At 53.3% G+C, this 18,253-nt stretch overlaps 1 protein-coding gene across 6 annotated transcripts in view; it reads right to left on the bottom strand.

Annotated features, from left to right (window-relative positions):
- The window catches only part of CDH22 (cadherin 22), an 89,312-nt gene that overhangs the window by 46,773 nt on the left and 24,286 nt on the right, over window positions 1-18,253 (bottom strand). For 4 of the 6 annotated variants that reach the window (XM_081867653.1, XM_081867650.1, XM_081867652.1 and 1 more), the window contains exons 2-3: window positions 11,539-12,448; window positions 5,440-5,734 (exon numbers count right to left, since the gene is read on the bottom strand). In XM_081867653.1, coding sequence (XP_081723779.1) covers window positions 5,440-5,734; window positions 11,539-11,772 — 529 coding nt within the window. In that variant the 5' untranslated portion in view covers window positions 11,773-12,448. Of the gene's footprint in view, window positions 1-5,439; window positions 5,735-11,538; window positions 12,449-18,253 lie in introns of those variants that run through there. The other 2 variants (XM_081867654.1, XM_081867655.1) reach the window with 2 other exon arrangements.

Raw genomic sequence — 18,253 nt, 5'->3', positions numbered from 1 at the left:
ACCGACTCCGTCTCCATGCAGGGCTTCTTGGGAAAGGAAAGCTCCCAGCAGAGGCTTACAAGACACTCTGGTTGTGGCAAAATTGGCCCAGGAGGACCCAGACTCCCTCCTTGGAAGCATCTCTAGTGAGAGGCAGAAGCAGGTGGAAGGGACACAGAGAAGACTCTGTCGGGAACAACAACCTGGCCAGGCAGAAGGGAGGTTTCTGATGCTCCTCGTTAGGGAAGGCGCAGCAAAGTCCGGGAGCCTCTACTGAAAAGGCTCCGTGCCTCCCAGGAGACAACCTCATCACAGGTAGCCCTGGAGAGCTTGAGGCGTCACAAAGTCCGGCGTGTGGCGTTCAAAACCAATGGATGCTGCTGAGAACTGGGGTTCTGTGGACCCAGCTACCATCTCCACCGAGCAAACAAGCAATCCCGTTGGAAGTTTCCAAGCTGTCTCCAGGGGCAGCCCCAGGCTCAACATATTACAGCAGTCCAGATGAGAATTTCGCCTTTGTCCTTCCACAAACAAGGCCGGCGCCTGTATCCAATGCTTCCTACAGTGAGGAGCATCAGAGGCAAATAATTCTCCCCATTCTCCCACTCCCCACGCTCCTCCAGCAGGACCTTTCACAGGAGGGGCAAGGGCTGCTCTGTGTTCGAATCCTGCTTGTGGGTTTCCCTTGGGGCCGTCCAGCTGGGCACTGCAGGGACAAGAGGCTGGGCTAGATGGGCCCTGGGCCTGATCCAGAAGGCTCCTCTTAGGACAAGGACCTTCTGGATGCAGAGCAGATGTTCTGCCACTTCAACGGCAGGAGATGGCAGGACCAGAGAGCTGGGGGGAAAGGGACACAAAACCTCAAAGAAGGAGAGAGAGAGAGAGAGAGAGCGCCAAGCAAGAACACACCTGCCCAGCTAGATACCATGCTCTGATTATCTCCCGCTTGGACTACTGCAATGCGCTCTATGTGGGGCTACTTTTGAAGGTGACCCGGAACTACAACTAATCCAGAATGTGGCAGCTAGACTGGTGACTGGGGGCGGCCACTGAGACCACATAACACCAGTCCTGAAAAACCTGCATTGGCTCCCAGTACATTTCTGAGCACAATTCAAAGTGTTGGTGCCCAGTATACCTGGGAGCATCTCCACCCCGGACACCGGGGTCCACTTCCGATGGCCTTCTGGCGGTTCCCTCCCAGCAAGAAGTGAGCTTACAGGGAATGAGGCAGAGGGCCTTCTCAGTAGTGGCGCCCACCCTGTGGAACACCCTCCCTTCAGATGTCAAGGAAATAAACAACTATCTGACATTTAGAAGACATCTGAAAACAAGGATTAAGGCTTTCTGGGAAATGATATATAATGAAATGAAAAAGATGTTTAAATACACTTTCCTGAAGAAACCAGAGGCCTTCCTCCTGGGTATGGTAAGCCATGTGGTGTTAAAAAAGGACAGAACGTTGTTTTTGTATGCTACAACAGCAGCAAGAATCCTTATCGCAAAGTATTGGAAGACGCCAGATCTACCCACTCTGGAAGAATGGCAGATGAAGATGACGGACTACATGGGACTCGCAGAGATGACGGGCAGAATCCGAGACCAGGAGAAGGAGACAGTGGAAGAAGATTGGAAGAAATTCAAGGACTATTTAAATAAATATTATAAGATTGAAGAATGTTAGTTTGACAAGGATTTAAAAAATATATTGGTTTTCAGAGACATTAGCGTAAGAAAAGAAATGGAACTAGTAAAACTATATGGTGAAATAAGGGAAGGGACTTGCTGATGGAATAATGAAACTAGAATACAAAATGGTGAGGTATGAGGAAGTCGGGGAAATAAGGTTAAGAAATAAGGTTTTGAAATTATTCTTGTTGTTTTTTGTTGTTGTTTGTGTTTGTCTTTATTGTAGTTGTTTTGTATTTGTATGTTTTATTGGAAAATTTAATAAATATTATTATAAAAAAAAAATAGAAGACATCTGAAAACAGCCCTGCTTAGGGAGGTTTTTAATGTTTGATGTTTGATTGTGTTTTTAATATTCTGTTGGGAGTCGCCCAGAGTGGCTGGGGAAACCAGATGGGTGGGGTATAAATAATAAATTATTATTATTATTATTATTATTATTATTATTATTATTATTATTGCCAGAGTCCCAGGGAACGCCTGTGACCAGAAGGAGCCTGGAATACCAACGCTCTCCCCAGGAAAGGGGGGGTCATGCTGGCAGAGCTTGGCACTCCCAAGAAACCCATCTGTCCCTCTTGGCTGGGCTTGCTGGAACCACAGCGGAAGGTCCTGGGACTCATGACAGCACCTTCCCCCACTCCCCCCCCCCGGCCTTGGCCTTGGCCAAGCAAGCAAATTGGCTCTAGGAAAGGAGGGAGGGGAGATGGGCAGCCCCCCCCCCCGCAGGAGATTAACCAATTCCCTCTGCAATGATAATCAGGACAGGTCTTGACCCCCAGCCGCCAAATCGCCTCTCTAAGCTGGTGGAGGAAGCTTGCTGCTGCCCAAGAAGCACAGGGGGGGACGGGGGGGGGGGAGCTGAATCCACAGAGGGAAGCTGAATCCCAGATTGAAAGACGCTGCTAAGGATCCCCCACCCCCAGCTCAGGACCCCCAGTGAGAGCTCACAATCCCAGCCAAGAGATTTCAGCCAAGGTCCCCCACCTCGACCTCCGCTGCCCAGGCCTCCTTCCTTCGCAGCCCAACTCCTCCTAGTAGGAAGGATGGGGGCGGGGAGGTGGCAGTGGCAGCCCCTCCTGAAATCCTGGCCCCCTGAGCCTGCACACATTTATACCCTGTTTTTTCCTCCAAGGAGCTCAAAGTAGCACATATTGCTATCTTCCCCAAGCGCACATTTTATGCTCACAACATCCCTCTGAGGTAGGTTAGGCCAAGAGAAGGCAATGACAGGGGTGAGTGAGAATTTGAACCTGGGTCTCCCCCAGTTTGGCGCTCAAATCGCTGAGCCACAGTGTCTTACGCAGGAGTGACATGTGGAAGGTGACAGTTCAAAAGCCGTTCTCGGTGCACCCAGGACACCTGGAGCCTGACCCAAAATGTTGTGGGGGGGGGAGGAGGGGAAAGAACAAGACACGCGACCGGGTGCGAAGGAGGCGCCCTGGAGACGGGTGCCAGTCACCCTGCTCCCCCCCCCCATGCCCGTTTCCTGCTCAGAGATGCCAGAAGGAGCCTCTGGTTTCTGCCTCCGCAGCAGAGGAGGAGGAGGAGGAGGAGGAGGAGGAGGAAGGTCTGAGCGCTTCTGACAAGGGCCCGGGGCTCCTCCGCCGCGGAGTGTGTCTGGCGTCCGCACGCAAGCCTCCCAGGACGCCCATTGCACCGCCAAGGCACGTAGCTGCTGCTCCAAACCCTTCGCTCTGCTTTTAACTTCTGAGCCTTTTAATTTGCAGGAATCACCTCCTTTCATGTAGGGAAAGAGCGTCTCTTCTTGCCTGTGATCTGCAATTTGGCACAGGCGCCGCCGCCTTTGATATGCCTTGTTTCCATCAGCTCCTGATCAGGCACCCCATAATTGTGAGCGATTTTCAAATAATCAGAGCCTCCGCTAATATCTCCCCCCCCAAGGACCAAGCAGCTCTTTCCCTCCCCAAACACACAGCCTGCCTTTTCTCTCTCACCCACCCAGGGAGAGCAAAGGGGGCTCACAGCCCCCTCTCCGGAAATAAGTGCCGGGGCTCAACCCTGCCCCCCCCCCAGCTTCTCTCTGCAGCTCAGCTCCTTAAGCAAGGAGGGTGGGGAAGGCAGGCTGCGGGGGCTCAGAGGGGCAAGGCAGGCAGTCTGCACATGCTCAAGGACCATTTACAGATTCCATCTTCCATTTCAGGAGACAGATTCTGGGGCTGATCTCAGCTGAGCCCCAAAACCATTTCACCGCCAAAGCCCAAGGGATCCTGCAGAACGCTTTGCCGCATTTCGATGCCCCGCCACAGCAGAGGTTCGACCACTTTACCCTCACCCCCCCCCCATTACAAATTTATTTAGTTATTCACTTCAACCATTCAGGTACCACTTAATCCCTTTGGCCTCTAAGTGGTGGGCAGAAGACTTGATACAATGGAACCGAAGAAGAGTTAAAACAATAAAATCTGGATTCTGTATAAAAGTCCATTGGAGTAAAAGGAAAACAGATTCTGGAAGTGCTGGAATTTCAGCTGGGAGAGAGAGGCCCGTCTGACCCCCATTGGAAGGGGGAATGTTGATTATGTATTTACAAAAGTATTGTAAACAGGTTAATAAATTGGATAGGATTTTAAGCATAAGAAATTTGAGGTAGAAAAATAATTTGGAGCTGAAATGATATGCAGTTGAAAAAGAAAATTAAGGAACCTGGGGAGGTGGGGGAGGGAAGTCACGGGATTCAGAGAATTCTATTTTATGTATTTGATATTGCTTTTGTGTATAAATTTGTGTTGTTGCTTGTTTTTTATTTTCGTTAACTTTGTTGAAAAATTAATTTTTAAAAATTATTAAAAAAGGAAGGGAGTGCACAGAATTGGGCACATAGTACGGCCTGCGTCATGGCGAACATGACCTGTGCCTCTGAGCCACGAAGAGCGACTCCTCTCTTTGGGATGAAAGGGGCTGGAGGGTCGACGAGGGGTCTTGCGCCCCAGTTCCTGAGGGGCTTAAACCTGACCAGGTAGCAAAGAGCCCAGGGAGCCGTGCGTAAGGTTGCTTCCAGTTGGGACCCTGGGTGGCTGAAAGGGTTAAAGAGCCCCTCACCCACCCCGACACAGTGCCCCAATCCAGAGTAGGTCTCACCCACTCACCCCACAGCTATGTGACCTCTAAACCGCCTTGCAACGCAAGGGATGCCCATGCAGCAAAATCTCATGTCTCGTCGGCCCCAAACAGTTTTGCTCAAATGGCCCAACCTTGTGAGTTGCAGCCCAGCACCACTCAGCAGGGCGCCAGATGGCAAAGGCTGGTGCGGCAAGTTCAAATGGCAAGAGAGGAACTTCCCACTAAATGCTTGGAGAAACTGCTGGACTTCAGGAATGCTTTTCAGTTGCAGGTTCCTGCATTGCAGGGGGTTGGACTAGATGACCCAGGAGGTCCCATCCGACTCAAGAGTTCTATGATTCTGACAAATCCTCAGCCCCCACCCCAAGAGAAAGGTGTATTTTCCAGGCAGCGGAAAGGACGTCCCCTGCATGGCCTGGAGCCAGGAGCTACAGATGGAGCAGGGGGGAAAGGGGGGAGCCTGGGGGGGTGAAGGAAGCAGGGCAAAAAGGCCCCAGAGGGGGCAGCATGGAGGAGGCAAAGAAACCCCCCAAGGGCCTTTCACAAGCAGAGGCTGGACCCTCGGAGGAGGGGGGGCATAGGACCGGAGGGCAGGCGTTTGGAAAGCCCCGAGCCCCCGGGCTGCTCCGCAGGGACCCTGGGGTGGGGGCAGTGGGGGGGTTGGGGGTGGCGTGCAGAGGGACTCACCGATGGGGGAGAGCTCGGCCACACTCCCGATGTAGGGCCCCCCCAGGAAGCGGGGCTCGCTGTCGTTGATGTCCTGTACCTTGATGACGAACTCCGACTCGGGCTCCAGCAGCCGGTCCGTCTGGCGATCCCTGGCCTGGGCGCGCAGCGTGTAGAAGGTCTTCTGCTCGCGGTCCAGGCGCTCGGTGGCGTGAATGTCGCCCGTCAGCTCGTCAATCAGGAAGATGGTGCCGGCCCCCTCCCCCGAGATGGTGTACTTGATGGAGCCGTCGCCCTCGTCCGAGTCCGAGTGGATCTGCGGGGAACCCAGACGGGGAGGTTGGTGTGGGAGAGAGAAGCAGGGAGGAGAACAGGCGCCCCCAGGTCAGCCCCCCCGGCAGCATCTCCAGGCAGGGCTGGAAGCAGCCCCCTGCCGGAAACCCTGGAGAGTTACTGCTGCCAGCCAGTGTCGGGCAGCCTTTCATGTTCCCATTCAAACCAGCCCCTTACTTAGAACCATGAGGACTAGCGGCTTCCTTTATTTTTAGGGCAAATAGCATCCCTCCGCCAGCATCTCCAAGGAGCGCTGGGAGAGACCTGCCTCTGAGGTGCCATTGCTGCCAGTCAGTGCAGCCAATACTGAGATAGATGGACTCAGCAGCCTGCCTTGGCATATGGCAATTTCCCAGCGGCAGCAGCTCCCGATGGCCAGGCCCTTGGCTCCGACATATGTGGGGCTGGCGTCTAGGGGGCAGCAGCTGAATGTGACCCTGTTGACCCCATCGCCACCTTCACCAAGTGAAAAATTGCTGGAGTGGCTCTGCCTCTCTTCTTTTGACTGAGAGCCATCATGGCACAGAGCTTAAGGCTGTCAGACCGGAGCCTGGGAAAGGCCTGAGTTCGAATCCCCGCTCAGCCATCAAGTTCACACAGCCTCTTGGCCCCTCCCACCTGACAGGGTTGTTGTGCGGCCAAAGGGCAGGGAGTCATGTATGCCACCTTGGGCAACTTGGAGCAGGGCCTGAGGAGGCAGCTCTGGGGACGAGGATCGGATTCTGCTGGGAGGCCCTGGGCAGTGGCCAGGATCCTGCCAACCAGGAAAGAGGAGCCCCCCAGGCTTGCCCAGAGCCTGCTGGAAACCCCACCACCTCAAGCCCATCTTTTTGGAGGGAGGGGGCTTGGAAAGTAACTAGCAGGTACCTGGAATTGTAATGGAATTTAAAAATTCTGGGAAATGATATATAACAAAATGTTTTATTTTAAAAAATTAATCTTTGTTTTTAAAACCAGAAGCTTTTTTACTAGGAATTATAGGTACCGAGATCCCAAAAGATCAGAGGAAACTGTTCCTGTATGCTACAACGGCCGCTCGGAAGTTGCTAGCCCAGAGATGGAAGGGAGAGACAGCCCCGACCAGAGAAGAATGGCAAACCAAGTGGATGGACTCTGCCGAAATGGCAAAATTAACTGGGAATCTCAGGAACCAAGAAGACAAGAAATTTTAAAAAGAATGGGAAATGTTTATAATGTATATACAAACTCATTGCAAACAGGTCAAAACATTAGCAGGATTCTAAATACACTTGTAATGTAATAGAAACTACAGATAATTTAGGAAGATGAAAAATTGGGGAAAGTATTGATATGCAGATGAAAACAGAATTAAGAGGAACCATGGATGGGATGGGGAGAAGGCAGGAGATTCAAAGTAATCTTGATACGTGAATGTGTATGATATTTTGATGCAATTGTTTTTCTTTTCTGTTCTTTTTCTTTCTTTCTTTTTGAAAATCAAATTTAAAAAAATACTTCAAAAAGGAAAGTAACTAGCAGGAGCCCCCCCCCCGCACTCCACCTCAAACACAGGTTTGGGGTCCCGGATGCTGGATTATCTGGGGTCCCTCTGCCACCAGCCCTTTCCCCCGCTGCTTCATAGGACTCCTAATGAGCTCAGAGGCTGAACAAGCTTGTCTGACTTTGCTCCCTGCCGGAATTTCTTCTGGCGCTCAGCTTTAGCGCGGTGACAGCCGGGACCCCACGCTCTGGGCTGGGTTCCCCTAAAGGCCACCTCAGAGGTTCTCCGCAAAGGCTGAGGGGTCCCAGGGAAAGTGGGGAGGGGCCTTTTCCTTGGCGAGGAGTGAAAAGGAATGAGGAGCAGATCCATGCGCCTTGTGGGGAAAGCGGAGATGCTCAGGTGCCCACGAATCTCTGTGCCCCCCTTCCAACACGGTCACTGTGGCCTAGAAAGGGGGCCCTGCGGCCAGCAGGAGGGCCCCACACACACTCCAAGAGGGCCCCCTTACTCAGGGGGCAGTGGTGAGGGGACTCTGCCTGCCAGAGATGCCACGCTTGGGTCTTGCTCCACAAAGCAGCTCACCTATCCAGGTTTGCCTGCACTGGCCGGCAGCAGCTCTGCTAAGAAGAGCCTTCTGGATCAGGCCAATGGGCCGTCTAGCCCAGCATCCTGTTCTCACAGCGGCTGGACAGTTTTGGAAACTGCAAGCAGGATTTGAGCCCCAGAGTCACTCTTCCCTCCTGCAGCTTCCAGCGACTGGGATTCAGAAGGAGGACTGCCAAGACGAGCCGGCCTGGCCAAGAGCCTCCACAGTCCTCTCCTCCCCCCTGAATTTCCCTGGTCCTCTTTTAAAGCCTTCCGAGTCGGTGGCCATCGCTGCCTCCAGTGGGAGCAAGTGCCACAGTTTTAACTATGCTCTTTTCTTTGTTCCCTCCCGCATCTTCCAACGCTCTCCAGCGTCTCAGCAAAAAAAGCCCCCCCTCCTCCTCCATACCTGCTACTGAAGATCAAACAAGCAGACAAACAGGGATGAATCACTTGTCCCTTTTTTTGTACCTGCCTTTCAGCAAACAGCCCCAGGGCAGGGTTTAAAAAAAAATGACATTTTTTTGAAGCGCCATGCACAATTAAATTCTTTAAATAAAAACCACAAAAAGCAACTAATTCTCCAAAGAGCAAAAGAGCAGCACAGGAGAGCCAGGCGAGAGACGGTTTGGGATCAAAACCGAAACCTTCCGCATGCCAAACACCCGACCTACCTTCTCCCTGAGCCACAGGGCTGAGCACCTGTCTCTGCGCCAGCCTGGCCCTGCTCAGCCGCGAGGGAGCCAGAGTTTCAGGGCAAGCAAAGAACAACGTCAAGTGCCCAATTTCAAGAGGGCATGGAGCCCCTTTCCATATTCCAGCTGAGATCAGTGGATGAGGACACCCACGTTCAGGGGGGCAGCTCAGCTGGTGGCCCTTTGGGGAAGCTGGAGCCAGGCAGGGGGGCTGGGGGAGGTCTTGGCTCCCACCGTCACCGGCTCAGAGCTCTTCCCCCCCCCCCCCGTCCTACGGAAGGGATCTCCGCCACCCGGGAGCGAAAGGGTCCCCGGCATCTCCCCTCGGCCCCAGAGTGCCTGGAATCTGGGCCAGATGTCCGGAGATAATTTTATGGGTGGCATTAAACTGAGTTATGAGATTTTTACAATCCAGCCACTTATGAGAAATCTATTAACGGTAACTGGACGGGCAGAGCCCAGCGCGGTGGCGCACGGCAGAGGCGTTAATTGGGACCATCCATAACGGGCCGGGCCCCCGGAAAGGCCTTGCCAGACGCCTTCATTTACTCCCCAACATTTTTTGCTGAGAATCAGCAAAGTTGCCAGAGAAGGGAGACGTCCATTAATCGGCTAATGAAATATGAAAATGTTTATGGCCCACTCAATCTTCCAAACTGCAGTTCCATAATCCACCTCCAGACACAGACGCGGCTCCCGCAGCCAGCAGGGATGGCAGACCTGCCACGTTTTACGAGGCCCTCGTTAGATTTGTCTCGTTAGGGGCAGTTTATGTTTCTATTTACCTCACTGGGGAGGGGAAACCAGCCTCAGGGCCAAACTCTTCGGAGAGCACCCCCGGAAGGACCTCAGGGACAGCCACACCCACGGCAGGCAGCAACCTGCGCCCGGTTGCCTGGCAAAGATGGAAGGCGAGCAACTGCGCTGCCCACCCCCTGCCTCAAATCAGGCAGGCAGGGAGCTCAGCCACGGGGGGGGGGGGGCGACCACCTCCCTGCGTTCCCACCTCCGTGACCTTTCCATCGCTTGCTTTTCGGCTCTGCAAAGAGCAGGTCCCTGCCGCCACTTCCCCAAGCCTGCAGAAAGGGGTCGCCTGGAGCTCCCAGCAGGGTCTGTCCCCCCCCCCCCAGCTTGTGACAGGAGTGGGGGCTCTTCAAGTCAGTTTGCAGAGGAAATAAATGCGGAGGCGCAAGGAAACGTTGACTCTACAAGGTCAACTCTGTGCCAACCGTGCAATGGACTTGCCACAGCTATGAGCCACAGTCCCCCAAGGACTGAGCTCCCCAGGAGGAATCTGTCTTCTGGGCAGAAGCTGGGGGTCAGCTGCTGTGTCAGCCCTGAAGCCTCTTCCTCCTCCTCCTCCCTAGTTGGAGCCTTTCACACATGGGGGCTAACAAGGGTGTCAGCAGACACCCACGGAGGGGATTTTTAAAAAGAATCGCTCCAAAGTAAAGCAGATGGTCCACCTGAAGAATGGGGGGGGGAGTGGGGATAAGTGTGATCATTTGGGGGGGGAGATGTGACCCTACTGCCACCCCCTCCCCATCTTTGGCTCCCAGGTCCACCTGTGGGAAGCAGAGAAGCCCAGCTCAGCATCCGGGGAAGGAAGGGGGGGCACTGAGTGGAAGGGCAGAGAAATCCAGCCGCCAGCCCTGGGAAAGAGGCTTGAAGAGGGTTTTGGAAAACAGACAAAAGCCTTTCATCTCCTCCGTCTGTTAAAAAGGGAAATTGTTTCCTTGCCCTAAAGGGCCAGAAATCTGGGATTTTACGAGGCCATTAATTACCTCCTACTAATTAAATCAAAATTAAATGTGAGCAGAGGTGCATTTTCCTTATTAAAACGATTAAACAGAAAGCACAGATACACAAATAAAAAACGACTCTGGGACGGTGGAAGAAAGGAAATCAAATAAGAACTTGCCCTTAATGAAGGCGCTTCTGGTGTTTGCTCCAACTCATAAAGCCCAAGTTCATCAATTTCCTTTAAATATTAGCAACTTAATTAAATCTGTTTTCCCCCCTTTAATCCCCTCCTCTATCTAAAATAGATCTGTCCACAGGCACAAGTTTGTAACTCATGCTGACCCCATAATTCTATTTTTTATTATTTAAAAAAAACCACGGAAATCCACATCAAACTGACAGGGGCCTCGGGGGAAATTACACTTCAGAAAAAGGATTAGCTCAAGTACCCAGATTTTATGAAAATGTTATTGGTCCTGACTGGCGCGTCTGGGCAAGGGGCGGGCGGGCGAGCGGGCAGGAGGCGCAGGGAGAGCCAGGGCAGAGAAGCAGGAGGAGGCGCTGGCAGAGACGCCGTGCCAAGGGGCAGGGGGCAAGGGGCAGTGCCCGATGGCTATGCCCACCGGGCCAGGAGGCACCAAGGCCCAAGCGCTCCCTCCGAGGGAGAAGCCGCTTCTCTGCGCAGCCAGCCTGCCGTTTCCTCGGCCCTGGCAGACGCTGTGGCAAGCAGCGTGCAAAGGGGCTGTAAAATGGGTTAGTTTTAGGTTCCCAGAGTTCATTTTGGAAAGGAGGCTGTTGCTAGGCTACCTCTGGAATTCGCCAAGGCCTGATGCTTCAAGTCACTCCCCAGGGGAGCCGTGAATTAACTGGAACGGCAGCAGCATCAGCAGCGTGGGGGGGGGGCAGGAGAGAGCGTCCTGTCGGGGGAGGCGAGGCGAGGAGGCACCGATCCAAACTTAATGCCCAGGCATGTCCCAGCCAACTTTCCAGGTCGGCTCAGAGGACCCACGGCAGGAGGAGGGAGAGGCAGCCTTAGAAGGGTTTCACGCTGCCCATGTGCATTCGGCTGTTTGACAGTGGATCCACCTCCGGGGGGGGGGACGACTCTCCTTCCTTGGAGACTTTTAAGCAGAGGCCGGAGAGCCATCTGTCGGGGAGCTTCTAGTTGAGATCCCTGCCTTGCAGGGGTGGACTAGAGGACCCTTGGTGGTCCCTTCCCACTCTCCCATGTTCCCAGTCCCCTCCCTCTTTCCCGAGCAGGTGGCCCCTGACCCCCGCCCCCCACGACCCGACTGCCTTTACCTTCCCCACGTACAGTGGTTCCGTGCCGGTGTACTCTTCCACCACGAAGAACTGGTTCCAGACCCAGCCTCTCTTCACGCGCCCGCTGCCCGGCAGCCCCCCATCCCCGGACTCTTCTGGGCCGGAGCCTCCAGGCTCCATGTGCATGGAGACGACCCCCGCAGGGCAGCAGCCCAGGCCCCACAGAAGCAGCAGCAGCAGCGGTCGGATCCAGAAGGAGTCTCGGGAAGCCATTACCACAGAGCCCTGGCAGCTAAGAGGCAGGAGGTGGGCATCCTCTGCAGAGGGAGGGGCAGCCACAGGCTGTGGGTCAGCCGTCCGTGTGGGGCAGCAGTCTCGGCATCCTCAGGAAGACAGCGGGCGAGGATCACATGCCTGCCCCAGTCCCAGCAGCCCCCCTCCCTCCCGGCAGGATCAGCCGTCCAGGACCAGGAGAGTCAGGCATCCGGAATATGTGAGGATGGGGCCTGCCCCATGTTGGGCGCAGCACCCACACAAGGGGGCTCTCCTGGTGCAGAAGTGACCCTCTGAGGCTGGCCCAATCCTGCTCCTCCTGAAGTCTGTGTACACACAGGCGCCTCTCGCTGGCTCCGCTCGCCCTAGGTGAGTCTAGCACAAGAACCAGCTGCCTGCTTCTTGAGCACCCAGGGGGGCTGGGGGGCCCCAGCAGCTCAGTTTCCAAAAAGGTCCTCGGGCACCCAACTCGCTGGGAGCACCCAGTGTGGTCAGGTGGTGGCTGGTGCGCGGCGGATCAGGGCGAAGGATCTGGCAGGTCCCGTTTCCGCCAAGGCGTCGTGGCTCCGGATCCTGCCATTGGGGCCCATCCCAAGCAGCAGCCGCTGGCGGTGCCCTCTGCCCTCTGCCTGGTCAAAGAGGCTGGCAGGCGAGGTTGGCGTCCATTCTCAGGGACCTGGGAGAGAGAAAAAGGGGTGGTGAGTGAAGGGCTTACAGGGGCGACTCTGCCCTTCCCCCTCCCCTCCAGGGCAGCTCCCCCCAGGTGAGGAGAGGGGCTGATGGATGCGGGTGCTCCTGGCAAGCAGGATTGTGCCCTTGCCTGCCTCAGTTTCCCCCACAGACACACACCCACCCCTCCCAGGTATTGGAGCCACCTGTCCTGCAACGACTCCTGAGACCCTCTGAAGGCACAGCCCCCTCCTCACATTGCAGTCCCAGAAGTGGGGGCCCTGCAGGGACCCGTCAGGCCACAAGGTTTCAATTGCATGCCCAACTGAAGCCAAGTCCACAAACGTCCAGCTGTCCGGCTGTCAGTTGTGGTCTGATGGCCACAGAAGTCCCTCGGGAGACTCTGGGGGAATAGACAAAGGAGCCACACACACACACACACACACCCCCGCCATGCCAGGATCGAGGGCCATTGTGCCATTTGAACAGGATGCCTGTAAGACCCGCCAGCAGCCAGAGGGCGACCCACAGGTTGGCCATGGGGCAAGACAACATCAGGAATCTGCGCAAGGCTCTGGAAGGAATCCTGCCTGCCTGCCCCTTATCCTTTGCATCCCTGCAGGGAAGCAGGCCGCAGCCTGACTTCTTAAAAATAAAATAAAACCAGGGAATTCTCTGCTCTCCAGACACTGCTACCCCTAAGGCAGCCAAGCGCTCCCAGCAGCCCCACACATGGGCAACTCTCTCGCGCCACCAGCAGCACACCCCACAGCACACAAAATATTCCCTCCATAACGGGTTTGGGCAGCCTTTATGGGGACTTGTCAGTTGCGAGAGGCCACTGGGAATCGAGAGGAGAGAGGAACACACAGTCACACACACACACACACACACACACACACACACACACACTCTCAGCAATTCATTTATTTTATTTCATAAAATTTACGCACCACCTGGGTTTTTTTTTGAAACAATACAAAACCTTGAAGTGGTTTACAAAAAGATAAAAGAAGAAACTCAGGCAAATTTTGCAGCCATGCTTTAATAAAACATACAGCAGTTAGAACAGGTTAAAGTTCACATCTGCTTTTGAAACAAGAACGTTTTCATCTGGCCCCAAAGAGAACAAGAAAGGCGGCTGCTTGAATGTGTTGTCAACAGGCAGGGAGTTCCCAAGTGAAGCTGCTGCCACAGCGGAGTTCCTACAAAGGCAGAGCAGGGCATACATGGCCCCCAGGGCAGTGCCAGCCCCACCACCTCCCCCTGGCGCAGCTGAGCATCACTGCCATCCTCGTTTATCTGCAGGCCCCCTTTCCTCAGTTAAAACCAGACTGAAGGCGGCTCACGACATGAAATGATTCCCATTACTACAAAACTACAACAATAAAAACATATCTGAAGAAAATAATCCCCATTTATGTCATCATAATAAGACCTAAAGATAGATTAAAAAAAATAATATCAATAACTGCAAAACTAACAACTCCAAAATTAAACCTTGATTTCAACAACAAAATCCCTAAAAAAAATACCCCTAAGGGACTGCAGGAAGCTTCTGCCCCCCCCCCATCCCCACAAAGGGGGCTGCTTGGAAGCTCCTTTGTTCCAGCCCAGGAGTGCGACTCAGTGGACCTGATGGCAGCAGCAGCAGCTTCCCCAAGAGGCCTCTGCAGCTGCCTGCCTGGGCTGGCACTCTTGCTCTCTTGCACAGGGCAGGTGGCAGGCACAAAATGCCAGGGCCGCTCGCCTCACACCTCCCTGTCAAAAAGCGCACCCTAGCTGAGGAGGAAGGAAAGTGAGGCTGCAGAGAAAGGCAGCAGACTCTGAACGGCAGCAGCAGCAGCCTAGCCAAAGTCACAGGCAGAGTCCACAAGAAATACATTTTTAGAAAAGGGATCCAGGAAATTATTGGCTGGTTAACTTTGACTTCTATTCTAGGAAAACAGGCGGAAAGATTGACTAAACACATAATTGCCAAGCCTATGGAAGAACAAGCTTTGCTGAAGAAAAACCAGCATGGCTTCTGCAAGGATAAGTCCAACACCAGGCAGTTTATTATATCAAAGCACAAAAATAGATAACATAGCTACAAAAACAACCCTCCCCCCCCCAAAAAAAAACACCACAACACCATACAGTTTTAAGGGCCAAAGATTGTTCAATTAGCCAAAGGTCTGGGAGAAGAGGAACATTTTTGCCTGGTGCCTAAAGATATGTAATGAACCTCCCTGGGAAGAGCATTCCACATGGAGGAGCCACCACAAAAAAGGCCCTTCTTGCGTTGCCACCCTCCAGACTTCACAGGGAGGAGGAAGACAAAGAAGGTCCTCAGAGGATGACGGCAGGATCTAGGTCTATTCGTACAGGGAGAGGCAGTCCTTGAGGTTTCACAAGACTTTGAATTGGGCCCAATAGCTCACCGGCAGGCCGTGCAGTCGGGCTATAAAGCCCTCAATGCCTTAAGGCTGAGATCTAGGAAGGACAACCTCATCCCCAGGAACCTGCCCATCATCTGGAAGATAGTGGGATGAGATGGGGGGGGGCTTCTTGGTGGCAGAGCCCCAGTTACCGATCTCTCCCTCCCACAAGAGGGGCCAGACTGGCTCCTGTCTTGCTGTTTTTACTCTGTATTCTTAAGCAGTTTTTAATTTTTTTTGTATCAAGGTTTATTGATTTTTATTTTTTTAAAGATTTTAAAGATTACAAAAAGAAAGAAAAAGAATTAAACATGACAATATAATAAAATACAAAAAACAAAAACAAAAACACTACATGAAACATTGAATAAACAAAACAAAACAAAACAAAACAAAACCAATTAAAAACACTTCCAATATTTTCAATCTTAACTTTCATTCACTTGTTTCATTGACTTCCTCACGCCTCCCTCTTTGTATTCCACTTCAATTAACTGTTTCAATTCCTTTCCATCTTCGTCTGTTTTCTGTCCTGTAATTAATCTTAACATATTCTAACCTTATTTTTTCCCTTTAATGCATTAACAATCTATCTGTACCTAGTTCCTTATAACATTTCTGCCAAAGCCATATAACTTCATTCCACCATTTTTCTATAGCTCATTAATTTTACAATATTTCTGTAAATAATCTTTAATTTTTTTCCAATCTTCTTGCACCAACTCTTCTCCCTGGTCTCGGATTCTGCCAGTCATTTCCGCCAATTCCATATAGTCCATCACTTTCATCTGCCATTCTTCCCGGGTGGGTAAATCTTGTGTCTTCCAATACTTCGCGATGAGTATTCTTGTTGCTGTTGTTGCATACATAAAGAAAGTTCTGTCCTTCTTTGGCACCAATTGGCCAAACATTCCCCAGGAGAAAGGCCTCTGGTTTCTTCAGAAAGGTATATTAAAATACCTTTTTCAATTCATTGTAAATCATCTCCCAGAATGTCTTAATCCTTGGGCATGTCCACCAAAGGTGAAAGAATGTACCTTCAGTCTCATTACATTTCCAGCATTTATTTCCGGGCAAATGGTAAATTTTTGCAAGCTTGACTGGTGTCATGTACCACCTGTAAATCATTTTCATTAAATTCTCTCTTAGGGCATGACATGCCGTGAACTTCATACCTGTGGTCCATAACTGTTCCCAGTCAGCCATCATTATGTTATGTCCAACATCTTGTGCCCATTTAATCATAGCAGATTTCACCATTTCATCCTGAGTATTCCATTTCAACAGCAAGTTATACATTCTTGACAAATTCTTAGTTTTAGGGTCTAACAGTTCTGTTTCCAATTTTGATTTTTCCACCTGGAAGGCAGGTTTATTGATTTTTAACCCAAGAAAGGCACTGGTGAGAAGTGTGGTGCCAGAATGCAGACCTTGGTCAAAGTGCTGTGGGCACCAAGTGGCCGGCCTGGGGAACAAAAGAAGAGGGCGGGTGCTGGGCACTGGCGGGCAGCGCCACCCCAACAGCGCTGGCGGTTGCTGAGCTGGGGCTGAGAAGCAGCAGAGGAAGGGTTGGCATAAGTCAATGCGTGTGGGTGCCAGGAAGCAATCTGCAAATATTACAATCTTCCCAAATGTAGACTTGAGATCTGAAGAGCATGGAGAGATGAGGACCCACCTGTCCTTGGAACCACCCACCCCTTGGCCAGCTCAGGTCAGCAAGAGCTCCACTGGCTTCTCCCCCTCCTCCACCCCCCCCCCCGGGACTTGGAGGAAGAGAGAGACCCAAGGGGGGGTCTGAAGGGGCCCAGGAGGCCATGTGCCAAAGCTAGAGGGCTCTGCAGGTGTGATTGGTGCCCAGTGGGCATCTGGTTGGCACCCCTGGGAATGCCACCTTGGGCTCTGAGACAGAAGAGGGGAAAGGCAGGAAGGTAAGAAAACAAGAGTGACTCACAGAGGGTTCTGCTTCCCTGGAAGGTGATTTCCCACGGCTCCCTCTCCTTCCCAGGCCCCCACTCTCCACCCCGACACCCGTGACTTGGGCCAGTTTGGCGGACAAGGATTTTTGTTTGTTTGTTCCAAGGAATTTCTATTGTGTGTTGCCCACTGCTTTCCCTCTCAGCTTGGGGACTCCTTTTGTGTAGAGGGATGCATAAATTGAATAAATCTAATCTGTGTCTCTCATCGGCAGCCCACTCTCCACGGCTGGCGCTCTCTGTGGCCAGGATTACGTGGGCCGCTCTGGCGGGTCTCTCTCTCTCTCTCTCTCTCTCTCTCTCTCTCTCTCTCTCTCTTTCTCTCCTCAGCAGCCTGTTGCTCTCCCCCTCCCAACGCATCCCCCTCCCCAATTGCCAAGGGAACCTGGGTGGAGGGAAGAGAGAGGCACCCCCCCCAAACCTAGCCAGGCAGAGCAGGCAAGGGGGCACCCTTCTCCAAGGGGGGGAGAGACTCCTGGCCCAACACACCCTGCTCTGCACCCCCCCCCCATGGGAAGGAGCAGAGTGCCAGCCACAGAGGGCTCTGACCCCCAACGTGCAGGGCGGCTCAGTCCAAGGCATCGAGGCAAGCGCCCCATGGAGCTAGGAGGCGGGCAGGCAGGCGGGCAGCCCCCTCTCTCCATGGATAAGACAGGCGCACAAACACCCATCATCACAACAACAAGCTCCCTCCCGCCGTGCCCCCACCCACACGTGGAGGGCCAGGCAACGGTTGCTGTGGGAACGCCAACCTGCCTCCAGAATCCTTTCCCCCTCCTCCCGGCTGCCTTTTGAGCTCAGCCATTTCCTCCGTAAAGTGACCCTGCCAGCGGGATGGGGGTGGGCTGCTCCCCCTCTCTCCTCTCACCCCCCACCCCACTCCAAAGAGGGCAGAGGGTCTCGCATCCAGGCCCCCGCCCAGCAGTTGGCAGCCAAAGCACCAAGGCACTCCTGGGCTCGGCAGGTGAGAGGGAGGGGCTCCATGCACTCCACAGCACTAGCCCCCCCCCCAGCACGTGCTCCCTCCTCCCTCCCGCCTCCCCCCTCCTCCCGCTCTGCTCTAGTCAGTGTGTGTTTGGCAGAGCTGTACTGTACATCATGTTGACAGTAGAAATTACATCCTGAGCTTATGTTTTACACTCTGCCCTGTCAGAACTCACCGCAGCCCAGTGATCAGGACAAATTGAATAGCATCCCGTCCGTGTCAATATTTATTTCATTTCACAAATGCGGCGGCCGGCAATCGGAGGGGAGACACCACCTGCTCATCTGGTGCGCGGGGGGGGGGGGGCACACCAGAGGGATGCCGGGAAGCCTGTGCTGGCAAGGCCCGGCAGGATAGGGGGCAGCCACGGAGGCCCCTAGACACTCACACACAGAGAGAGAACACAAATGACCTTTGGGCACCTGGGGAGGCTG

Source organism: Podarcis erhardii, assembly GCF_964252035.2.
Source record: "Podarcis erhardii genome assembly, chromosome: 6".
NCBI classification, from domain to species: domain Eukaryota; kingdom Metazoa; phylum Chordata; class Lepidosauria; order Squamata; family Lacertidae; genus Podarcis; species Podarcis erhardii.
This window is presented reverse-complemented; position numbering and strand designations above follow the sequence as displayed.